The 25,924-nt window shown below is 42.2% G+C and overlaps 1 protein-coding gene across 5 annotated transcripts in view; it reads left to right on the top strand.

Annotated features, from left to right (window-relative positions):
- Nucleotides 1-19,260, top strand: part of TEC (tec protein tyrosine kinase) — a 141,521-nt gene extending 122,261 nt beyond the window's left edge. For all 5 annotated transcript variants that reach the window (XM_057728009.1, XM_057728012.1, XM_057728008.1 and 2 more), the window contains 7 exons: nucleotides 10-84; nucleotides 831-1,002; nucleotides 1,124-1,340; nucleotides 14,330-14,394; nucleotides 17,044-17,162; nucleotides 17,246-17,403; nucleotides 18,591-19,260. In XM_057728009.1, coding sequence (XP_057583992.1) covers nucleotides 10-84; nucleotides 831-1,002; nucleotides 1,124-1,340; nucleotides 14,330-14,394; nucleotides 17,044-17,162; nucleotides 17,246-17,403; nucleotides 18,591-18,674 — 890 coding nt within the window. In that variant the 3' untranslated portion in view covers nucleotides 18,675-19,260. The remainder of the gene's footprint in view (nucleotides 1-9; nucleotides 85-830; nucleotides 1,003-1,123; nucleotides 1,341-14,329; nucleotides 14,395-17,043; nucleotides 17,163-17,245; nucleotides 17,404-18,590) is intronic.
- The last annotated feature ends 6,664 nt before the right edge of the window (nucleotides 19,261-25,924 follow it).

The following is a 25,924-nucleotide window of genomic DNA, read 5'->3' as shown; positions in this document are numbered from 1 at the left end:
GATTTCTAGGACTTGTCACGAGGCTGCGGTACCCAGTTAGCACAAAGGGGAAGAATGCACCAACCACTGCAGGATTCAGCTATGGTAACTCCTTTTGTAGTTGTATGGCAAATTTTCCTTGAAAAAAACCCATCATCACAAGACCAATTTAGATGTGTAGAATTCCACATAGTGGAACTATTTTTATATAAGTTTATAGTGTGAGATGTTAGATGATTATACTTATAGCTATAGTGACCCTAGGTTTTCTGTTTTCATCGTTATTCATTATTTGACAGAAAACTGTCAGTGAAAAATAAGCATTACCCTGTTACCTCTAAAATAAATTAAAGTCTTTCCTGATTCTCACCGGGCTTGGTTGGCTACTCACGGGACAGTAAAGATGGAGGTAATAGGGAAGACAGCTAAATTGATTGTCTTTGTGCTACTGGTGAAAGCGTTTTAAAAAGATTAAACTCTTTCCAACTTGATGGAACTGAAAAAGAAAAAAACTTCAGGGAGAGGAATGATAAAGGAGGAAGTATTTGTTTAAAAAAAAAAAGTACCTTTAACTTTCAAGCTCCACTATTATTAGCCTAGTGTGCAGCATCTTCTTGCCTTCTTCTGTTCACTTTGCTTTTATTGTGACAGCTGAGAAGGGGTCCATCCTCCCCAGAGGGTGGAAAGCCACCTTCTGTCACTTACATGCAGGTTGCAAGTCTGCTCTGTGTTTTACCAGCAGTTGTATTACCTTGTAACTTTTAGATTTACCGTATAGTTTTTTTGTTTCTCACTGATTCCTGCTGTATTCTCCTGATTAAACTTTATCACTTTCCCCCTCTGTCCCACAGAAAAATGGGAGATTAACCCTTCAGAGCTGACCTTTATGAGGGAGTTGGGGAGTGGACTCTTCGGAGTAGTGAGGCTTGGCAAGTGGCGAGCTCAGTACAAAGTAGCTATCAAAGCTATTAGGGAAGGCGCCATGTGTGAGGAAGATTTTATAGAAGAAGCTAAAGTGATGATGTAAGTTTCTTTTTTTTTTCTGGTTCCCCTTTTTGTATTAAAAAGTGGCCACTCGCCAGCTAACACCCTTGGTGGTTTCTTTCCCTGCAGTAATTCTCTGTTTGCATGACTTCCCTCTCAGGAAACTGACACACCCGAAGTTGGTACAGCTTTATGGCGTATGCACCCAGCAGAAACCCATTTACATCGTTACCGAGTTCATGGAAAGGGGATGCCTTCTGAATTTCCTCCGACAGAGACAAGGCCATTTTAGTAGAGATGTGCTGCTGAGCATGTGTCAAGATGTGTGTGAAGGGATGGAGTACCTGGAGAGAAACAGCTTCATCCACAGAGACCTGGTAATCACAAACCACCTGCATTCCCATCACTGGCCAAATCCCTTTGTAATCTGGGTCAGCAAATGAGCATTGACCCAAGTGTTGCTCTCAACAGTATTTCACCATTCCTTTTAAATGTGGTAAATTTAACTTGCCCCATGGTTTTAACAGAGAGATCTTTATTAAATCTAATACATGTAGTATATAATTATATAGGCACCTGCTTATTAAATTATACATAATTACATAGGTAATATTTCCAGGTTAGTTACCTTGTGTTATATTTGATCTTCATAAGAATCCCATGAGATAACTAATCATAACAGATTTTCTGACCACCCTTGTCTTATAGATAAGAAAATTAGCATCAGAGAAGTGAAATGACTTGCATGTGGTGATAAATGGGGAAGTTAAGGGTTGACTCACCCTTTGACTAAATCCTAAGCCCTTTTCCATCTCACACACTAGAAGCAGAAACTATAACAGAAAATCTTTTGGTTCATTTTCTTCACTGGGAGGAGATGGAAGCCCACATTAACTATAGAAAATACCAGAAAAAGTAATCTATTACTGGTTCTAAATTATTGTAATGCATATATTTCTTAATTTTTCCTCTCTTAATCTGTCTTCCTCTCTCCTCCATTCTTTTTTTCTTTCTCTTTCTTCTCTGCCTCTTCTTCCCAAATGTGTCTATTTTCAGTATATTGGTGGAACCATTAGTCCCTGTTAAAGTATACAATACTCTATTATTAACTCTAGTCATCATGCTATACCTTAGATCTTCAGGACTTATCTTGTAACTGAACGTTTGTACCCTTTGACCAACATCTCTCCATTTCCCCTACTCCCCAACCCCTGGCAGTCACCAGTGTACTCTCTCTTTCTGTGAGTTCCATTTTTTTTTAGCCTCTTAGATTCCATATGTAAGATACCACATAGTATTTGTCTTTCTCTGTCTGGTCTATTTTACTTAACATAGTGTCCTCTAGGTTCATCTTCACTGTTGCAACTGATGAGATTTCCTTCTTTTTTTATGGCTGAATAATGTTCCATTCTATAGGTATGTATACACACCACACTGTCTTTACTCACTCACCCACTGATGGGCACCTGGGCTGTTTCCATGTCTTGGCTACTGTGAGTAGTGCTGCTATGAATAGGGAGTGCTGATATATCTTTAATATACTGATTTTGTTTCCTTCAACTGCTTACTCAGCAGTGGGGTTGCTGGATCATATGGTAGTTCTATTTTTAATTTCTTGAGGAACCTCCGTACTGCTTTCCATAGTAGCTGTACCAGTTTGCATTCCCACCAACAGTGCACAAGGGTTCCTCTTTCTCCACCTTTTCTTTCTTGCCACCTTTTGTCATCTTGTGTTTTTGTTGGTAGTCTTTCTGACAGGTGTGAGGTGATATCTCATTGTGGTTTTGATTTGCATTTCCCTGATTATTAGTGGTGTTGAGCCCCTTTTCATGTACCTGTTGGCCATTTGCGTATCTTTTTCTTTTTTTGACCTTGTCACGTGGCATGTGGGATCCTAGTTCCGCTACCAGGGATTGAACCCATGCCACCTGCAGTGGAAATACGGAGTCCTAATCACTGGACTGCCAGGAAATTTCCTTGTATGTCTTTTTTGATAAAATGTGTATTTGGTCCTCTGCCCATTTTTCAATTAAATGTTTTCTTTTTTTCCTATTGAGTTGAATGCATTCCTTATCTATTTTAGAAATTAACCCTTTATGAGATACATGGTTTACAAATATTTTTTCCCATTCTGTAGTTTGCCTTTTCATGTTGTTGATTGTTTCCTTTGCTGTGAAAAAGCTTTTTAGTTTGGTGCAGCCCTAGTTATTTATTTTTGCTTTTGTTGCCTGTGCTTTGGTGTCAGATCCAAAAAATCAGTGCCAAGACCATGTCAAAGAGCTTTTCCCCTATGTTTTCTTCTAGGAGTTGTATGGTTTCAGGTCTCACATTTAAGTCTTTAATCAATTTCAAGTTAATTTTGTGTGTGGTGTAAGGTTAGGGTCCAGTTTCATTATTTTGCATATGGATATTCTAATTTCCCAGCACCATTTACTGAAGAGATTATCCTTTCCCCATTCTGTGTTCTTCGTGCCCATGTTAAAGATTAGTTGACCATATATGCATGGATTTATTTATTTATTTATTTATTTTTATAAATTTATTTATTTATGTATTGGATTTATTTTTTTATTGGCTGCGTTGGGTCTTTGTTTTGTACATGGGCTTTCTCTAGTTGTGGGAAGTGGGGGTTACTCTTCATTATGTTGTGTGAGCTCCTCATTGTGGTGGCTTCTTTTGGTGCAGAGCAGAGGCTCTAGGTGTGTGGGCTTCAGTAGCTGTGGCACATGGGCTCAATAGTTGTGGCTCATGGGCTCTAGAGCACAGGCTCAGTAGTTGTGGTACACAGGCTTAGTTGCTCCGCGGCATGTGGTATCTTCCTGGGGCAGGGCTCAAACCCATGTCCCCTGCATTGGCAGGCAGATTCTTAACCACTGCGCCACCTAGGAAGTCCTATGCATGGATTTATTTCTGGGCCCCCTGTTCTGTTCCATTGGTCTATGTCTCTGTTTTTGTGCCAATACCATACTGTTTTGATTGCTATATTTCTGTAATCTAGTTCAATATCAGGAAGTGTCATGCCTCCAGCTTTATTCTTTTTCAAGATTGTTTAGCTATTCAAGGTCTTTGTAGTGCCATATGAATTTAAGGCTTTTAAAATATTTCTGTGAAAAACGCAGTGGAATTTTGATAGGGTTGCATTAAATCTGCAGATTATTTTGGGTAACATGGACATTTTAACAATATTAATTCTTCCACTCTGTAAGCATGAGATATCTTGCCATTTATTTGTGTATTCTTCAGTTTGTTTCATCAGTGTCTTATAGTTTTCAGTGTATAGGTCTCTCACCTCCTTGCTTAAATTTATTCCTACGTATGTTAATGTTTTTGATGCTATTGAAATTCACCTGCTCTCTTAATTTCTCTCAGTTCATTGTTAGTGCATAGAAACAAAATCTCTGTTCCTGATCTTGGAGGAAAAGCTTTTAGCTTTTCACCATTGAGTATGTTGCTAGCTGTGGGCTTGTAATATGACTTTTATTATGTTGAGGTGCATTCCTTCTATACCTAAATTGTTGAGAGTTTCTCATGAAATGAAAGGATGTTGAATTTTGTCAAATGCTTTTTCTGTATCTATTGAGATGATCATGTGATTTTTATCCTACCTTCTGTTAGTGTGGTGTATCACATTTTTTGATTTGCATAGGTTGAACCATCCGTGTATCTCAGGGATAAATACCACTGGATCATGACATATGATCCTTTTAACATGCTGTTCAATTCTGTTTGCTAATATTTTGTTGAGGATTTTTGCGTCTGTGTTCATCAGGGGTTTTGGCCTGTAATTTTATTTTCTTATTGTGTCCTATCTTGCTTTGGTGTTAGGGTAACGCTGACCTTATGAAATGAGATTGGAAGTGTACCTTTTAAAAAATTTTGGAAGAGTTTGAGAACTCAGGTTTGGTGTTAATTCTTCTTTAAATGTTTGGTAGAATTCTCCAGTGAAGCCATCTGATCCTGGGCTTTTCTTTCAGAGAATTTTTAAAGATCACAGTTTATGATTGGGGTAAAGGACTTTGCAAAACAGAAGATGTGATATGTGTACCATTAGTTATTATTATGCTCAGTGATGGTAAAGAACATCTCTTTGTCATATTGAAACTTGTGAACTTAGCACCTTCTTCTTTTTTGTACTTTTTTTTGTAAGCTCTTTATTGGAATATAACTGTTTTATACTGCTGTGCCAATATTTGAGGTACACCAAAATGAATCAGCTGTATTTATACACATATCCCCACTCTCCCGTGACTCCCTCCCATCTTCCCTATCCTGGCCCTCTAAGTCATCACCCATCATCGAGTTTATCTCCTTATGTTATGCAGGAATTTCCTGCAAGCTATTTTTTTTTTTTTTTTTGGCCCACGGGCTTACTTGCTCCGTGGCATGTGGGATCTTCCTGGAGCTGGGATCAAACCTGTGACCTCTGCATTGTCAGGCAGATTCTTAACCACTGCGCCACCTAGGAAGCCCCCCTGCAAGCTATTTTATACTTGGTGGTATATATATGTCAAAGCTACTCTCTCACTTCATCCCAGCTTCCCCTTTGCCCCCCACACCCCCATGTCCTCAAGTCCATTCTCTACATCTGCATCTTTATTCTTGCCCTGTCACTGGGTTCATCAGTACCATTTTTTTTTAATTTTTCTTTTTTTTTTTTTTTTATATTCTATATATGTGAGTTAGCATATGGTATTTGTTTTTCTCTTTCTGGCTTACTTCACTCTGTATGACCAACTCTAGGTCTATCCACCTCATTACAAATAACTCAATTTCATTCTTTTTTATGGCTAATATTCCATTGTATATATGTGCCACATCTTCTTTATCCATTCATCTGTTGATGGGCATTTAGGTTGCTTCCACGTCCTGGCTATTGTAAACAGTGCGGCAGTGAATGTTATGGTACATGTTTCTTTTTGGATTATGGTTTTCTCTGGGTATATGCCCAGGAGTGGGATTGCTGGGTCTTATGGTAGTTCCACTTTTAGTTTTTTAAGGAACCTCCAAACTGTTCTCCATAGTGGCTCTACCAACTTACATTGCCACCAACAGTGCAGGAGGGTTCCCTTTTCTTCACACCCTCTCCAGCATTTATTGTTTCTAGTTTTCTTGATGATGACCAGTCTGATTGGTGTGAGGTGATACCTCATTGTGGCTTTAACTTGCATTTCTCTAATGATTAGTCATGTTGAGCATCTTTTCATGTGTTTGTTAGCCATCTGCATGTCTTCTTTGGAGAAATGTGTTTAGGTCTTCCACCCAATTGTGGATTGGGTTATTTGCTTTTTTGGTATTAAGCTGCATGAGCTGCTTGTATATTTTGGAGATTAATCCTTTGTCCATTGCTTCATTGGCAAATATTTCCTCCCATTCTGAAGGTTGTCTTCTAGTCTTGTTTATGGTTTCTTTCTCTGTGCAAAGGCTTTTAAGTTTCATGAGGTCCCATTTGTTTATTCTTGATTTTCTTTCCATGATTCTAGGAGGTGGGTCACAAAGGATCTGCTTTGATTTATGTCATAGAGTGTTCTGCCTGTGTTTTCCTCTAGGAGTTTTATAGTGTCTGGCCTTACATGTAGGTCTTTAATCCATTTTGAGTTTAGTTTTGTGTTTGGTGTTAGGAAGTGTTCGAATTTCATTCTTTTACATGTTGCTGTCCAATTTTCCCAGCACCACTTATTGAAGAGGCTGTCTTTTTTCCATTGTATATTCTTACTTCCTTTGTCAAAGATAAGGTGCCCATATGTGCGTAGATTTATCTCTGGGCTCTCTATTGTGTTCCATTGATCTATAGTTCTGTTTTTGTACCAGTACCATACTGTCTTGATCATTGTGGCCTTGTAGTATAGTTTGAAGTCAGGGAGCCTGATTCCTCCAGCTCCGTCTTTCCTTCTCAAGATTGCTTTGGCTATTCAGGGTCTTTTGTGTTTCTATACAAATCGTAAAATTTCTTGTTCTAGTTCCGTGAAAAATGCTGTTGGTAATTTGATAGGGATTGCGTTTTATCTGTAAATTACTTTGGGTAGGATAGTCATTTTCACAATGTTGATTCTTCCAATCCAGGAACATGGTATGTCCCTCCATCTGTTGGTGTCATCTTTGATTTCTCTCATCAGTGTCTTATAGTTTTCTGCGTATAGGTCTTTTGCCTCCTTAAGCAGGTTTATTCCTAGGTATTTTATACTTTTTGTTGCAATGGTGAATGGGAGTGTTTCCTTAATTTCTCTTGCTGCTCTTTCGTTAGTGTATAGGAATGCAAGAGATTTCTGTGCATTAATTTTGTATCCTGCTACTTTACTAAATTCATCAATTAGTGCTAGCAGTTTTCTGGTAGAATCTTTAGGGTTTTCTATGTATAATATCATGTCACCTGCAAAGAGTGACAGTTTTAGTTCTTCTTTTCCATTTTGGATTCCTTTTATTTCATTTTCTTCTCTGATTGCTGTGGCTAAAACTTCCAAAACTATGTTGCATAATAGTGGTGAGAGTGGGCACCCTTGTCTTGTTCCTGTCTTTAGAGGGAATGCATTCAGTTTTTCACCATTTAGAATGATGTTGGCTGTTGGTTTGTCATATATGGCTTTTATCATGTTGAGGTAACTTCCTTCTCTGCCCACTTTCTGGAGAGTTGTTATCATAAATTGATGTTGAACTTTGTCAAAAGCTTTTTCTGCATCTATTGAAATGATCATATGGTTTTTATCCTTCAGTTTGTTCATATGATGTATCACATTGATTGATTTGCGGATATTGAAGAATCCTTGCACTTCAGAGATAAACCCCACTTAATCATGGTGTATGATCTTTTTAATATGCTGTTGGATTCTGTTAGCTAGTATTTTGTTGAGGATTTTTGCACTTATATTCATCCAGTGATATTGGCCTGTAATTTTATTTTTTTGTGACATCTTTGTCTGTTTTTGGTATCAGGGTGATGGTGGCCTCATAGAATGAGTTTGGGAGTGTTCTTCCTTCTGCTATATTTTGGAAGAGTTTGAGAAGGATAGGTGTTAACTCCTCTCTAAATGATTGATAGAATTCGCTTGTGAAGCCATCTGGCCCTTGGCTTTTGTTTGTTGGGAGATTTTTAATCACAGTCTCAATTTCCATACTTGTGATTGGTCTGTTCATATTTTCTATTTCTTCCTGGTTCAGTCTTGGAAGATTGTATTTTTCTAAGAATTTATCCATTTCTTCACGGTTATCCAATTTATTGGCATATAGTTGCTTGTAGTAGTCTCTCATGATCTTTTGTATTTCTGCAGTGTTGGTTGTTACTTCTCCTTTTTCATTTCTGATTCTGTTGATTTGCATCTTCTCCCTTTTTTTCCTGATGAGTCTGGCTAATGGTTTATCAATTTTATTTATCTTCTCAAAGAACCAGCTTTTTTTTTTTTTTTCCTAAAAATTTTTTCCAGCAGAGCCCACACCCAGCACTCATGAGCTGCCACGCAAACTTCTTGAGCTTCAGCCTGCTCTGCCCTCCAGCCCGCTGCCTGCTTGCCCTTCCCGCCACTGGCCCAGTGCCAAAGAACCAGCTTTTAATTTTATTTATCTTTGCTATTGTTTCTTTCATTTATTTTCCATTTATTTTTGATCTGATCTTTATGATTTCTTTCTTCTACTCACTTTGGGGTTTTTTAGTTCTTTCTCTGATTGTTTTAGGTGTAAGGTTAGGTTGTTTATTCAGAATTTTTCTTGTTTCTTGAGGTAGGGTTGTATTGCTATAAACTTTCCTCTTAGAACTGCTTTTGCTGTGTCCCATAGGTTTCCATTGTCATTTGTTTCTACGTGTTTTTTTGATTTCCTCTTTGATTTCTGCAGTGACTTCTTGGTTGTTTAATAGCGTATTACTTAGCCTCCATGTGTTTGTATTTTTTACAGCTTTTTTTTTTTCCTGTAATTGATATCTAGTCTCATGGCATTGTGGTCAGAGAAGATGCTTGATATGATTTCAGTTTTCTTGAATTTACTGAGGCTTGATTTGTGACCCAAGAAGTGATCTATCCTGGATAATGTTCTGTGTGCACTTGAGAAGAAAGTGTATTCTGTAGTTTTTGGATGGAATATCCTATGAATACCAATTAAGTCGAGATGTTCTAATGTCTCATTTAAAGCTTGTGTTTCTTTATTTATTTTCTGTGTGGTTGGTCTGTCCATTGGTGAAAGTGGGATGTTAAAGTCTCCTACTACTATTGTGTTACTATTGATTTCCCATTTTATGGCTGTTAGCATTTGCCTTATGTATTGAGGTGCTCGTGTATTGGGTGCATAGATATTTACAATTGTTATATCTTCTTCTTGGATTGCGCCCTTGATCATTATGTAGTGTCCTTCCTTGTCTCTTGTAATAGTCTTTACTTTAAGGTCTAATTTGTCTGATATGAGTATTGCTACTCCAGCTTTCTTTTAACTTCCATTTGCATGGAATATCTTTTTCCATCTCCTTACTTTCAGTCTGTATGTGTCCCTAGGTCTGAAGTGGGTTTCTCGTAGACAGCATACATAAGGGTCTTGTTTTTGTATCCGTTCAGCCAGTCTGTGTCTTTTGGTTGGAGCATTTAATCCATTAGCATTTAATGTAATTATTGACATGTATGTTCCTATGACCATTTTCTTAATTGTTTTGACTGTGTTTTTATATGTCTTTTTTCTTGTCTTGTGTTAATGCCTAGAGGAGTTCTTTTAGCAGTTGTTTGAAGGCTGGTTTAGTGGTGCTGAATTCTTTTAACTTTTGCTTCTCTGTAAAGCTTTTGATTTCTCTGTTGAATCTGAATGAGATTCTTGCTGGGTAGTGTATTCTTGGCTGTAGGTTTTTCTCTTTCAAGACTTTAATTATCCCCTGCTACTCTCTTCTGGCCTGCAGAGTTTCTGCAGAGAGATCAGCTGTTATCCTTATGGGTTTTCACTTACATGTTATTTGTTGCTTTTCTCTTGCTGCTTTTAATTTTTCTTTGTGTTTAATTTTCATTAGTTTGATTAATACGTGCCTTTGTGTGTTTCTTCTTGGGTTTATTCTCTATGGGACTCTCTGCACTTCTTGGAGTTGGTTTACTATTTCCTTTCCCACGTGGGGGAAGTTTTCCACCATAATCTCCTCAAATATTTCTCAGACCCTTTCTTTTTTTTCTTCTTCTTCTGGTACACCTAAGATTCGAATGTTGGTATGCTTAATATTATCCCCTAGGTCTCTGAGACTGTCTTCCGTTCTTTTTATTCTTTTTTCTTTTTCCTGCTCTGTGGCAGTTATTTCCTCCATTCTATCTTCCAACTCACTTACTCATTCTTCTGTCTCATTTATTCTGCTGTTTATACCATCTAGAGTATTTTTAATTTCAGTTATTGTGTTGTATGTTACTGTTTGTTTGCTCTTTAGTTCTTCTAGGTCCTTATTAACTGTTTCTTGTATTTTCTCTATTTTGTTTTCCAGATTTTGGATCATCTTTACTATCATTACTCTGAATTCTTTTCCAGGCAATTTTTCAATTTCTTCTTCATTTATTTGGTCTTGTGGATTTTTATCTTGCTCCTTTGCCTGCAAGGTGTTTCTTTGTTTTCTCCTTTTGTCTAATTTATAGGATTTGCTGTCTCCTTTCCCTATTCTGCTTAGTAGGAATTCCTCTTATCTCTGTCCTGTTTGGCTTGAGGTGTCAAAGCGCTGGAACTTGATGGCCTTTGATTGGGCTTGGAACTTATTGTTGAGAATGAGAACTCTGGGGGAGCATTTGCTGATTAATATTCCATGGGGTCAGGAGTTCTCTGGTGGTCCAATATCCTAGACTCCTCTCTGCTGTCTCAGAGGTCCAGATTTGGCCTTGGATGGGGCACCAAGACCCTGGAAGCTGCATGGCATGGAGAAAAGGGAGGTAGAAGGAGAGCAAAGAAAAAAAGCAAGAAAAAGGGGAAGAAAGGGAAAGGGCAGACAAGTCCCCAAGATTGGTGGTAAAAGCAACTCTAATCAGTCAAAATTACACAAGGAGATGTGCACACTTGCACTTGTAGAAAGAGACGAGGATAAGAAAGCAATGAAAAGAGAAAATGGGAGAACAAAGAAAAGAAAGGAGAGAGTACTCATACCAATTACAAGCAAATCCGCATGCACATACGTACAGTAAATATTTAACTAACAAATACCTAAAACCAGGAATAAAATAAGCATACCAAAAAGTCCTCTAATATTTCTAGGTATGGCTCTGCCCATGCTGTGGAGGGGACTGTGGAGAGCTCAGACTGTGACGTGGTATTAGTCCCATGTGTATTTGTTCCCACAGTCCCCAGTTGTCCCTTATGTCTGCCATCTCCATTGTGGAAACAGTCGTCTAATCAGATGATCCACAGATGCAGGTTCTTTCAGTCCTATTGTGGACATTAAATCTGCTCCTCCTGTGGCTGTTTCTCTTTCTCTTCTTTGGTCCTGCAGACCTTGGGGATCAGGTTTGGTTTTGGTCCCTACTTTGCGTGTGGGTTGCTCTCGGGAGTCAGTTTCCCGCCCAGGCAAGAGGGGGTGAAAGAAGATGCTTGGGTCTCACTTGAAACTGCAGGTCGGAGGTAGGGAGGGATATGGCAGTCTTACTGAAATCTGTGGGATGGCACAGAAAAAAAGGAGGTAGAAGGAGAGCAAAGGAAAAAAGGAAGAAAAACAGGGAGAAAAGGAGAGGGCAGACAGGTCCCCAAGATTGGTGGTAAAAGCACCTCTAATCAGTCAAAATCACACAAGGAGATGTGTACTCTTGCACTTGTAGAAAGAGAAGAGGAAAAGAAACCAATGAAAAGAGAAAATGAGAGAGCAAAGAAAAGAAAGAAGAAAATACTCATACCAATTACAAGCAAATTTACATACATGTATATACATTAAAAGTTTAACTGACACATACCTAACACCAGAAACAAGATAAACATACCAAAAAAGTCCTCCAGTACTTCTAGGTATGGCTCTGTCCCTGCTGTGGAGGGGACTGTGAAGAGCTCAGACTGTGATCTGGTATTAGTCTTGTGTGTAATTGTCCCCACAGTCCCCAGTTGTCCCCTATGTCTGCAGTCTCTGTTGTAGAAACACTCGTCTAATCAGGTGATCCACAAATGCAGGTTCTTTCAGGCCTATTGTGGGTATTAAATCTGCTCCTCCGGTGGCTGTTTCTCTTTCTCTTCTTTGATTCTGCAGGCCTCGGGTATCAGTTTTAGTTTTGGTCCCCTACTTTGTGTGTGGGTTGCTCTAAGGAGTCAGTTCCCCGCCTAGGCAAGAGGGGGAGAAAGAGGGTCATTGGGGCTCACTTGCAACTTCGGGTCGGAGGCAGGGAGGGCAGTCTAACTGAAATCTCCGGGATTGCTTGCAGCAGCAGAGTTCGGTGTGAGCCTGAGATGTTGGTGGCCTTCCCCTGCTGCCGGGAGTGAGTGGCCAATAACTTGCCTTACACACAGGACCGCTGGCCGCTGTGGGTGGACAGGCCGGCGGTGCGGTGCTGGGGGCGGGGGAGTGGGGTGGAAGGGAGGGGAGTGGGCGTTCTGCAGGACCCAGTGGTGCGGGGAGCAGGCGGGGGTGCGGGGTCGGCAGGTTTTTCGATCCTGCAGCCCCCCCGGGCCAGCGACGCGTCGGCAGGGGCTGGGGAACGGAGCAGGTGGACAGGTGGGTGGGCGTTCGGCGGGACCCCGCGGCGCGCGGGGCTGGTGGGGGCGCAAGACGGCGGGCTGTTGGAGCCAGCAGCCGCGCATCCCTCTGCTTCGCCGCCACCTGTGGGTTCGCGGAGAGGGATTTTCCTCCCAAACACTCTGAAACAGAAGTCCCCTGCCTGTCCGTCTGTGCCAGGTTTTCCCCCAAACTCCCTACCGTGCTGGCATGCAGCCAGCCCCCGCTCTCTCCCTGGGGACTGCTCTCCGAAGCCCAGGCCTCGGCGCGCAGCCCCACCTCCCCCGCGGTGAGCAGCTGGGCTCCTCTGGCTGGGGAGTGCTGCCTGGCTCCTCCGCGCGGGGATCCCGCCGCTCTGCCCTCGGCACACCTGCCGTTGGTCTCTCTTCTGGGGGCTCTGCGGCTCCCCCGGCCTTCGCCGCCAGCGAGGGGGCGCCCCCGTGTGTGGGAGCCTTCCCCACCTCACAGCCCCCTCCCAGAGGGGCCGGTCTCCTGAGACGTCTTTGTTCCTTTTTTTCCCCCGCTTCTTTCCTTTGCGCTACGCGATTACGTGGAATTTCTCTTGCCTTTTTCGGCGGTCTGAGGTGTCTTGCCGGCATTCGGGAGGTGTTCTCCAGGAGCCACTGCCCAGGTGGCTGTGTTTTTGATGTATTTGTGGGGAGGAAGGTGATCTCCACGTCCTACTCCTCCACCATCTTTCATTGTCTCTCCCTTTTTTGTACTTTTGAAACGGATGGAAATCTGTTGTCTATGTGGGTATGATAGATTACACTTCTCTACATGTACCACTTCTTGATGAAGGCATTTTTGATATGTTTGTGCCTATTATACTGACATCATGAGGGTAGGTTTTTGTCATCCCTTAAAGGAAGATTTTGATACTTCTGTCTCCTGAGTGAAGAATCCTGGTGACCATTAAGTAAAGGCATTATAAGGTATCCTTATAGAAACATGGAGATACTCCAGGGAGTGGGCATTAACTCGTACTTTAAAAGAGACTCTTAAAACGTTTTCGGCAGGAACTAACCTTGTATAAGTGGAATTTGCCACACACAGGGAATAAAATTCTGAAGCATCAGTAAGAAAAATACATTCTTAGTCTATGGGTTACAGCATTTAAAAAGATTGTCATCAGGTCTTCCTTCTGAAGAATACTGTATCTTGTTCCAAACTATGTTCTTGAAGCTTGTAACCTTAAAGAATGGGCAAGAAAATATAAATAATCTAGAATTGTATTTGTCATAAATGACAAAGCAGACTGTTACCCATGGTGGTTCTTTTGACTGTTTGGGGTAGGGAAAACCAATCGCTGAGCAAAGCCACTGGGTGAAAGATTGTTTACCCATCACTCTGATGGTTGCGTGTCATACAGCTCACCTAGTAAGAACCTGGATTAAGGACTTTAAGATGTTGTTACTATCAGTAAGAAAATCAGATAGTTTAATAAGAATAGAAATGGGTGGGCAGAAAGCTGGTTGACCCTCCTATTAGTCCTTGTATGGCTATAACAGTTAGCAAAGATTACGTAATAATGCCTTTTTGCACATGAAACCTTTGGCCTGCCTTTCTACCCATTCTTTCACGTATATGTTGTAGACATTTCCATAGGGATAAAAAAAATTTATGAGAGACACCTCTGCAAATGTTGACTGGGTTACACTAAATTTAATATAAACAGAACTTATATTTTTCTACTTTTATTGTGGAACTTTGTAACTCATATACCATTATAATGTTGTTTTCCAGGCTGCCAGAAATTGTCTAGTAAATGAGGCAGGAATTGTGAAAGTATCTGATTTTGGAATGGCTAGGTAAGTCTGAGTATATGTGAACATTTTCTATAAACTTTGGATTCAATTAATATGACTGTGGCCTTTCCCTTGAAAGTACTTGACTCTTTCTTTGCAGTTTGTGTCAACTTCTTTCTCTGAAGCCTGTTTAAGAGCTGTTTTGAAGTATCTTTTGTGCCATTAGCAAATCATTAGTAGTACCCATCATTTTTGTACAGACTGATTTTTCTGCTTCATAGTGTTTTTGATACAAGGTCAGAAAATAAATTAGATTATCTGTATTTTGAAAGATTTCTTTGCTGAATTTGTCTTTTTACTGTTAGCTTTAGCTTTTTCTCAGGTAAACTGTTGAGAAATTATGATTGCTTAGTCTTTCATTATGTGACTTTAGTTGATATTCACATTAGCTTATAGAATTTATAAGCATGGAAATAATCTGCACTGATAAAGCAAAAAGGAAATCCTGTTAGCCGGCCTGAGATAAAATAAATATATTGAAATTAACACAGTATACATTATGTTAATTATTGTTAATCATTCTCTCCACTAGGTGGTAGCATAGCCTGTTAAATACACTGCTTTCTTTTCTCCCTGGTATGGATTAAATTTATAGAATCTTTTGTTTTGATAAAGATGTGTTTGGGATAAAGTTTTCAGAATACCCAAATCTGTAATGTTTTTATTCTCTTAATTTTTGCAACTTTAATAGGGTGTTAGAAAAAACCTTTAGAAAGTATTTCATTTGTCCTTTCCCTCCTTCCTTCCGCCCATTCATTCATCTGTACATCCAGCCATAAAAAATTAGGTGCCTGCTACATCATTTTGCAATTTACTCTTTGTATTTGCTAGAGTTTTAAGTTGTTCTCTGTGGAACTACCTCAATCTCTAGTTCAATTATCCCTAGCAGAAGGTAAGACGTTTGAGTCCCTGCCCACGTGCAGCTTAAATTCAGGAGAGAGAGACGTAAGACCTGAGAACCGCTAAGAGGGGCAAGCCATGGAGTGAGGTGACAGAGCAGGGGTCCGCAAGCCTCAACCTCTGGGCCACATCTGACCCAGCGCGTATGTTTGTACAGCTCGTGAGCCAACCATGGTGTTCACATTGTTTAATGGTTGGGAAAAAACTTTAAAAACCTTATGATGTGAAAATTACCTTAAAGTCAAATGTCAGTGTTCATAAGTAAAGTGTTATTAGGACATAGATTCACTCATTCGCAGATGTTTTGTCTGGCTGCTTCCACTCTACAAAGGCGTGCAAAATCTAAAATAGCCATTATCTGGCCTTTTACAGGAAAAGTTTGCCCACCTCTGTGACAGCGATCGCTTGGGGTTGGTGGGGTGGGTGATGGTGGTGACTTCAGGTCTGGTGACCTGGAAGGCCTCTTTGAGACCAGGATATCGGAAGAGACCCCAAAGGCAGGAAGTAGTCAATTAGGTGGAAGTCTGAGGATAAAATATTCCAGGTGGCAGAACAGCGAGTTCGAAAGCTGGGAATTTGGGATGCGCTTGGCCTGCTCAAGAATCAAAAGGGAGTCAGGGTGGTCAGCCCATGGCCAGCGGGAGGGGTCGTTATAAAGGCAGGCAAGGGCCAGGTCTCACTCCCAAGGGAACTCGAGCAGAGGGAGGTTAGAAAGCCATGACTGTCAGAAATGGGACCGGAACGGCTGGCTCTCAGGGCAGGAATGACCCAGTGCTCTTTGCTTGTGTTCTGTGAAGATATTCTGTGTCTCACAGGCAGGCCTCCAATATCATGTTTGATTTTCATATGTTTGGCTTTCAAAAAACCTGCGCTTTTGCATCAGCCGCTCTAAAACACGCATTCTACACTCAGTTCAGACTCCCCTGACTGACAGACACCCATAGTGGCACAGTCACCATCTTTGTCTATACAGCAAAGGAATTTTCTACAATTATTTGCATATTTTCCCATGGAGCTTGTAGAAATGAACTTGGTATATCCCTACAATACATGAACCCCTTCCTCTTGTAAATACGTACTGAACATATTACAGAAAGGGCTGAAGAACCCATATCTACCACCCCAATTAAGATCCTTCCCAGGGGGAGCCAGTGTTATCAGTCTGTGTGTGTCCTTCCAGAAGGACGTAAGCATGCTCCCATAGAAAAATTACTTAGTATTGTTCTGAGTGTGCGTGCGTATAGAGGAAGGAGGTCATGGTACATACATGTATACACCACCATATGCATACATCATCTTTCAGTTTGCTCTTTTTATCTGCTGTAGTTTTAAGTTGTGCTCTGTGGACTCATGGGGGCAAAAGCACATATGTTCCAAGCGCTTTGCACCACTTCCTTTAGAACAGCTCTGCTTTAGATGTTTTACACGTGGGGCTTTTGGGTAAAATTTTGTTTAAAGAACAAAATTGTTTATTAAAAAAAAAAAGTTTGCAAACCCTTTTATAGTATGCTGCCTCCACTGCCTTAAAAAAAGAAAAACAGAAAAGTGAAAGGGCAGAAAGAACGTGTCCCTTCCTCCATCTCAGGCCCGCAGAGGAAGACGGCGCCTGCAGAGGCGTGGCCGCAGAGGCAAACATTCAGCTTCCACCGGATGCTTGTTGGACTTCAGTCAACTGTGTTTTTTATTTTAAGGGGGAAAAAAAATTAAAGAACATGTGCAAAATACAGATCGTAACTCAGTATCTTACTCTAGGTATGTCCTGGATGATCAGTACACGAGTTCTTCTGGTGCTAAATTTCCTGTGAAGTGGTGTCCGCCTGAGGTGTTTAATTACAGCCGCTTTAGCAGCAAATCAGATGTCTGGTCATTTGGTAAGACTCCTGCCCCGTTTCCCCTCAGCTCTGCCCTGAAGAGGAAGTGGGTGCATCGTCTGGCAATCCTTCTCCTCTTCCAGGTGTCTTAATGTGGGAAATATTCACTGAAGGCAGAATGCCCTTTGAGAAGAACACCAACTATGAAGTGGTAACCATGGTTACTCGAGGCCACCGACTCTATCAGCCGAAGTTGGCATCCCACTACGTATACGAGGTTATGCTGAGATGTTGGCAGGAGGTATAACATTTTTTGGGTGCTTTTTTTCTCCTTCAGTCTCTAAAGCATTCAGGGATCTGGGTTTGGTAGATTGAAAATGTGTTCATAGCCTGGTGAATGAGTGCATGTTTTATATGACTTCAAAGTCTTAAGTAGGAAGCCAGTCTTCTCAACTCAGTCTGAATAATGGGAAGAAGATGTGAAAAGTGGAAAACACTAATAATTAAGATAGTAAATTCAGGCTGCCTCTCCCTTCCCAAGTGGGGCTCCTGCCACAGTTGCCTGAGCTGGGGACTCTGGGAATAAGCCCAGAGAAGTAGCTATTCTTTCAGTGGACCTCTTGTGTTGTCGAAGTATTGCTCTTTCACCAGAGGGGGTTCTTTCCTCCCAGCCTCAACTTGCTCAGGTCTCTTTAGTCATAGTCTTTGGTAGTTTTCCTTCACCACATGTTGAAATGTCACCTCATAGAAGAGATTAGACACCAGAATGACTTTTGAAAGATAAGAGTAACATTAGCCCACAGGTGTTAGGTGCTGGGCACCGAGCTAAGTGTTTTCAATTTAGTTCTCAAAATAACCCTTCAAAGTGTGGATACTTTTACTGTGACCACTCTGTGGACAAGGATACCGAGTCGTTGCTTGTCCAAGGCCACTTAGCTACAGAGATGCAGAGTCCTGTCCGACTCCAAAGCCCATGCCCTGGTCACTTGCTCTAATGCCTCCCAAGAGTGTTGATGGGGATGGGCAGAGGCCTTCTGGCCAAGAAGTGGTCCTAGGGGGAGTGGGGACAGTGTGAGCAAAGGTAGGGTGATGGTAATGAACTTGGTGTGGGTATACAAGGATAGCGATTGTTCTGATTGAGCACAGGGCCCATGCGATGGTTCTTGTGGGAAATAAAATTGGGTGGCAAGGGCATAGGGGAGGGGCAGGTTATAGAGGACACTGCACGTTAGTAGGACTTGATTTTGCAGGCAGTGAGGAGCTCTGTTAGGTTCTTGAATGGGATGCAAAAGCCGTGTGGCAGAAAGGTTAGTGTAGCAGCAGCACATGCAGGATCGCTTAGACCTGTTTGGAGATGCGTGTGTGTTCCAGGCCCGAAGCAAGGAGTCCCTTATTCTGGTATGCAATGCTATCTGAGTTTGAGCAGGGAAAAATCATTTTGCGGATGGATTCTGGAACCCACAGCTTCTCTTTGATTTTGAATTGTAGAAACCAGAGGGAAGGCCTTCCTTTGAAGATTTGCTGCGCACGATAGACGAACTAGTTGAATGTGCAGAAGCTTTTGGAAGATGAGTGGTGCTGTGACCGGATGTTGTGATGGCTTCCAGATGCCAATGCACAAGGAGGAAATGGCACTTTGTGGCAAACTTTTAATTTATTTAGCACTTGGACGTGTAGATTGTTTTACTCATAAAATAGAAACACCGAGAGCATTTGCTTCTAGACCAGCCGTAGCTCTGTGACCGAATCTTCTGGATTATGGAAGTGCTGCCTTAGACATGGTGGTTAAAAGCAGCCTCTTTTATTCATTCCACAAGTACTGGAGTGCCCGCTCTGTGCCAGGCACTGTGCCCAGGCCCCAGGCTCTGCCCATTTGAGGCGTGCACGTGGTCCTGTTAGCCAGTGCCAGCGGAAGGCCAGGGTACTTGGGAGGGGAAGGGTGTCTGAGCCACATTCCAGCCACCCCACTCTTCCCAGTGGCTTCTCCAGAAGTCTGGGCTGGGGCATTGTCTGGAGTGTGGGTTCCCGAAGGATCAGAACGCTGCTGTGGGTAAGTCCCCATCTTTTGTTTCGAAGCATCTGTTTTCAAGGCTGCCACTAGTATTACATGAAAATATATTTGTATGCTGTACATATTGTAAGTATATATAATATATAAAGTTATATATTTATAAGAAACATAAGTCGTCTTTCTTTTTTAAATTTTTATCGGAGTATAGTTGATTTCATGAGTTGTCTTTTAATTGAAATGTTTAATTCTAATTAAACATAATATATGGGCCAGCCCTCTTAGGACTAGGCATTTTACCTTACAGCTGTCAATTCCTTTTCCCCTGAGGATCAAATATTCCCTACCGAAGAGAAAAACATCTGGACGCTTCTATCACTAATGCCCCCTCCTCACTTGGGTAGCCATGTTTGGGGTGCCTGTCAAGCCCGCAGCAGGGGCTGTGTTTGGGCTAAATGGGTCTGCTCACCGTATCCACAGCTCATTGGAGTTGGATGGAAAATCGAACTGGGGGCAATCGATCAGTTTCTATGTCTTAAAAATCTGTCCCTGGACATAAATGCTGTAAGTGGAGGGGATCCTTCTAGAGCAGAAGGATCAGATGGCATTCACCACGAAGGCTGCCCCCACTGCACATGAGACCCAGGAGCAAGCCAAGTTCTGGCAGAATCCAGGAAGCAGCCAGGAAAAATGGAGGGCATGGTGTCCTGGGCTGCCTCCCAGAAGGCCAGGTTGAACTTGGGTTTCTGCATCAGAGAGGTTGTCTTTTACAACTTCACAGTAGACCCTGCAATTGAGTTTATTTGAGTGGGTTTTTGACCCTTCTAATTTCTGACCGAGACACCATCTGAGTTAAAGCCACATTTACTCATGAGCCCAGGGAAGAGAAACACCATCTCCATCATGAAAGCACGGCTGTGTATTGCCCCACACAGTATTGTTGGTTTCGTGGGCATAGAAAGCCCAGGAAGACACAGGGCCTTTCTTCAGGAGTTCATCTGCTCTGGGGGCTGGGGTCTCCCCCATGCTTCACGTAAGTAATTCTTATGTGAAGAAGCTACTTAATGCCCGGTGACGAGTTGTCTTGGTCAACAACATCCTACACAACATTTCTCCGCAATAGCTGAGGAGGCTAAACCACAGTGTTGCCAAGGAAACAGCTCACAGGAGGGCAATGTTGGAGTTTACCCCCTGGCTCCCCAAGCACGTAACAGGTCAGAAGATGTGCCCATGGCCTGGGAATAGCACAAGTACTATTCCCTGGCTGCCTGTTTCCTCCAGGACTCCCTGTAGACCTTGGGACATCGAAGAGACATCTCTGTGGTTTGTGTTTGAGGCACTAAAAAGTCTTATCCATTTATGTGGGGCCCAAAGAAACCTGTGTACAGCAGGTTCCCAGAGGATTTATTATGGCTTTTGCTTCCAAGAATGAGTGGAGGCCTCTACATTTGATTTTTTTAAGCTACATACTCAAAGCCTACTTCCTCTACCATCTTCAGAAGTCTCATTAACAAGGGAGGGGCTTCTTCCATCACATGCCAGGTTGTTGGGACCCAGACAGCATGCTCTCTACGTGTGACGTCTTATTTCCCTTTGTGTACACCGAGGATCTAGAGGCAAGAGCGGGCAGAGTCAAGGTGAATGACCCACCTACCCTCTTTTGTTGATGGCACTGGATTGAATACTGTAGCAGTGGTACTAGAACCACTTAATGCACAAAGTGCTTAAATGGTTAAAAAAATTATCATACATGCTGTGTTTATGGAAAATCAAGACCTTTTAAGGAACACAAGCTGTGGTTGGCTCCTCTGAGCAGCACCTTTATGTGACCGTGGAGAATTATCTTTCCATTCCGGTCAGTTCATCCCCTGAAGGCTGTCTTCTGTCCTTCCCTGTCCCCCTTATAAGAGAAAAAAACAAAATATGTATCCTAATGTCACAGTCTGTTTGCCACCTTCCCCCTCATCTTCCTGTTTAACTGTACCCCCATCACAAAAACATACACACCTGTTAACTGAATTGTAGCTCATTCAAGGGGGTGGCCAGACCCGAGCTGTACCTTACCATCCTTGTCATACGTTTCTCCTTCCTTCCTCTCCCACCTTGACTCCTCCTGCCCCACCCAGCCCCATCCCATACTTCCCTTTGGAACTTGAGGAGCTGCATTTAAAGTGCTAGGCAGCTTTGAAGAGAGAGGAGAGAGTACAGCCCTTGCCCTAACTGTTACCTATACTTTTGATGGGAAAACAAGATTTGGTAACATTTGGGAACATTTTCTTCAAAAATCTTTAAATATTTCACTAGAACTTTAAAAAAAAAGTTTTTATATACAACCACAGTTACAGCAAAAGAAGTAAAAATAGAAGAATCCACCCAGAATGCATGAAGAGATCTTAATCTATGAAGCAGGAAATAGGAAGGGCCATGTGAATCTGCTGTGTCTTCAGTACACGCGTTCCCTTTAGTTTTAGTTACTTTTTGGTTATTTTTCAGTGGGATGAAGTGAAACTCCTAAGTGCATTTTTATTGTTGATGTTGTTGTTTTTGTATTTCTCGGCCACGCCCCAGTCACCTGGGGATGGATTCGTTTTCCCTCCTCCCCCACAAAATAAACTTTCCTCCTATGGTGCCTAAAGTGGTAGTACTGAGTGGGAGGACAGAATATTCTAGACGTGGTACTTCAAAACTTACAATCTAATCCTTTCTACCACTAACGGTGTCCCTCATCCCATCTGTGCCTCCATTTCCTTCTCTGTCCAGAGAGAGCAAATTGAATTCAAGCTCTTTTTAAGGTCCCTTTACCAAAATCTCGTGATGTCTTGAAAGTGATGTTTGCTGGAGTCACCCACACAGTCGGGAATGAAGGACTAATAGCAGCTGCCGTCAGAGATCTGGGTGTAGATTGTTGAGCTTTCTCTTATATAGGCCATCACGTTGTCATTCACACACTCCTCTGAGGTTTTTAGAACAGGAAAATAGGTGGGGTTAACTTTGCCCGTGAGAAACGTCTTGGGTGAGCTATGATTTCAGTTAAAAGATGTGTTTTTGTGACAGGAGCATCGCTGAAGACCTGAAGGCTCTTTCGTATGCTCCCCGCACAAGTGCAGCCATGATTCTTTCCACCTGTAAGTAAGATGGCTTTGTCCTTTATCGTCAGGGCTTGTTCTGGGCATGGTACTCCTTAATCTTGAACTCCAGAAATTGTAAAGTTTGGAAGATAATTTCCCCAGGTGTTGTGACAGGGTTTTGTTTGTTATTTAAATAACCATAGTGGTGATATAATTTTAGAAAACGTTCTGCATTAAGAACACACACACAAAAACAAAAGTGTCCTTAATGTATAGAAATGTAATCAGTTTGAAAAGTATTTGTATTTAGAAAATTTACTGTAAAGAACTGAGGGCAGAAATCTAGGAGACCAAGTTCTAGTTCAAGTTCTAGTTCAGGATTTGCTGCAGCCTTAGTGGGTCACCTTTGGTAACTTCTTTATATCAGGTCCCCATCTGTACAATGGGGCTCTCTTTTTGCCGACCTCCCAACAAGATACTGTTAGACAAACGATAGATTAAAATGACAGGTTCTTCATGAACTTAATTTTGGAGTTGCTTTGGAAGACTATTCAGTCCCATGTACAAGTTTTGGAAATGCTTATTAATTTACCTCAAAGACTCAGCCTTATCATGCAAATAATTAAAAATTGGGAAGAAAAATACTGATTTTAATTCTGGATGGCTGTGGAAACAAGCCTCAACGAAGCTCAGTCATATCAGAATAAAGCAGTCAAGGCCAGCTGACAACAGTTTTTGCATTTCCAGTTTTTCAGTGGCATTAGGAAAAATGTATTGCAATTTTTAAATATCATATGTTTAAACCAAATTACCTCATAGGACCCAACACGTTGGTAGGATATGTAAGAAATAAACCAGGCTATTCCACTTGTACATACCTGAATTGTAACTTACAGTCTGGGTCCACACATAAAGATGGGGTGCCTGTTATCAGAAGTACAGGCCAAGCAGAGCAAAGCAGAAAGAACTAAAAAGCAGTAACCCATGTCCCTACTCCCCGCCCCCCCCCCCCCCCAACAGCAGGACAAAGATGAGCAGTGACTTAATAAGAACCTTTTTATTAAAAGCCATGCAGGCATCTGTTCTTCATTAATCCTGAGATCAGAACTAAAGTAAAGGCTGTAAATGATAAGAGGAAGGATTCAGTTATACATAAAATAAATGGTGAGGGTTGAGACACGGATTAGATTGAATAAAAGACTACCTATTAGTGGGGATATTTTGAGGATCGTTCTGTCTGGCCTGGGAGGGCATGGGTTTGATGAACTATCACTGTCCTTTCCAGTTTCTGATAATTTGATTCAATGGTAAGAATCACGCATTTATTTCTTCCACGAGTTGTGTTTAGATGTGGCTCCACTTTCTGGGTAATACAATGAGTGTTTACTGTTGACAGGAGAAAGCTAAGAGGTGCCCCAGGGTGTGTTACTACTACTAAAAAAAAAAAAAACGTTTATAGGTGTTTGCTGGGCCAGAGTCATTTGGGAAATATATTGGTTGTTTTAAGGGCTGTCAGACAAGTCTGGCCTCATAGACTGCTGTAGGGCAGGAGGAGATCGTGGTGAAAGGTGAGATATTGATCTTAACTGACTGGTGGGCAAACCTGGGGGAGGTACCAGGGCACTGCTCCTGTGAGGGTCAGTTTGTGAAACACAGTTGGTCGTTTCTCCCAACTAACAGCTGCTCTGACGGCAGACCCAGCCCAGGAGAATCATTTATGGAACGGGGACCAGGGAGAAGGGCTGGAGGTTCGAAAATCTGACCACCTCCCTCCCTTCCATCTCTTCATGACCTAATTTCTCTGTCTTTTCCTCCCCATGTATAAAGTAGAAGGAAAAATAATAATCGAGTGGTTCTTAAGTCTTATTGTGCCTGAAGTGTGCCTTAGGATACTGTTAAAATGCAGTTTTCTAGACTCATAATTGGATCTGGGGGGTGAGGGAAGGACCCCTTGATCACACTGCTTTTCGTGGGTCTCTGTTTTCAAAGCCCTGTCTTATTCCTTGTGGTGTTTGAGTCCCATACCAACCCCTTTAAGTTAATATCTTCTGTTATTTCTTTTACAATTAATACAAAGATAACGAGGGTGGCCGCATAGGCATCTCTAAGGTGGCCCCCGTGATGTCCCCCTCCTGCTGTTCACACCTTTGCACGATCCCTCTCCTTGAGTATGAATGGAGTGTGGTAACAGGGGTGGATGCAGTGTTACTGGGAGATCAGGTTGTAACAGACTGTGGCTGCTTAGTGCTCTTGGGCTCCCTGTGTCTTGGATAACCCGCCGTCACGCCTGAGCATCCTCTTATGGAGAATCCCCGTCACCGGGAACCGTGCCACCAAGGCCAGCGACAGCCATGTGAGTGAACTTGAAAGTAGATTCTCCAGCTCAGCCCAGCGCCCTGTACTACAAGTTCATGAGCTTCATGAACTTCTCAACTTGATTCAGAGGCACCCAGCTAAGCTGTGCCTGCACTCCAGACCCACAGAAACTGTGAGAGGATAGACAGTTTCTGCCTCTAGGTTTGGAGCTAATTTGTTTCCCACAATGATACCCAATTCAGTGGCAAAAGTTAGAAGAGCCGTGGACTGAAAAAGGACTTGGCCACTTTTACTGCCACTTTGCCTCAAGCTGGAGTTGGTCCCCTTTCTCAAAAATAGGTTCAGTGTTAACATGGACACTATGTGTCTTTTCTTTTGTTTCTAAGTCATTTCACTTCTATCTCCCTGCAACTGCCTGAAACCTGTAGCAATAATGTTAACAGCAGCCACTGCCTGCAACTGCGTCTGTGAGGTTTCCATGGCTTCTTGTGTGTGTGAACTGCAGCTGCTTCTGCTGCACAGGGAAGCCCCCTGGCTGGCGTCGGTCCCCTTCCTGCCCTCGGGGGAGGAGGGGTTCTGCCCAGCGCTGGCTGCCAGCAAATCTGGTGGCCAAGCATTCAGTCCCAAGCTGGCCAGATGTCTTGGGTGTGATGTCTGTGAGCTGCTCGTGAACTTGGAGCTCACAGGCCACAGTCCCCTAGGAAACACTGCTTTGAGACCCGGGGATGGAGGAATTGTGGGCAAGATGCCTGCAAAGTCCGCCTCACACCAGCTCAGGACTGGAAAGGAATACAATTCCTGCGTGGAGCAAACAAGGGCTTCTGGTGCTGGAATGTTTGGTTCCCCGGGGGCTTTGCCGGCTGAAGCTGTGAACAGAGGAGCCATGAGTCTTCAGGGAGACCCTGCCTCTCCCTTCAGCATCTTTGTGCCCCTGGTGCCCAGCACCCCGTGCAGCTCCCCAGGCATCCAGACACATAGCACCCCCTCGGGCCCGGCCAGGCCAGCACCGTTCTCCTCCACCCAGATTATCCACTGAGCTACCTGCCCGCTTTCTGTTAGAAACCAACACATCCCTACTGGAGTTATTCCCCTTAGGTGAAGGTTTCACAGACAGGGTAATGTCCAAAAACTAGTCTGGGATCTAATACAGGGTTGCTAACTTATTTTGTCAATACATTCAAGAACACGAACATCTCTAGTGACTATTGTTTCTTAGAAGAACGGACATTTTACTATCAAAAGGAAACACAATGTTCTTTCAGTGATTCTGTTGAAAGGAGTGTCCTTTTAATACCAAAGGAGGCACACACGCAAAACAAGCATAATTTAATGCTTCAAATATGTAAAGAGCATAAAAGATATCTTTAAAATTTCTTTAATTTAATTTTTATTTTATATTGGAGTATAGTTGATTTACAATGTTGTGTTTC

This window comes from Hippopotamus amphibius, chromosome 3, assembly GCF_030028045.1.
Source record: "Hippopotamus amphibius kiboko isolate mHipAmp2 chromosome 3, mHipAmp2.hap2, whole genome shotgun sequence".
In the NCBI taxonomy this organism is placed as follows: Eukaryota; Metazoa; Chordata; class Mammalia; order Artiodactyla; family Hippopotamidae; genus Hippopotamus; species Hippopotamus amphibius.
The sequence above is the reverse complement of the archived record's forward strand: the minus strand, read 5'-3'. Positions and strand labels throughout refer to the sequence as shown.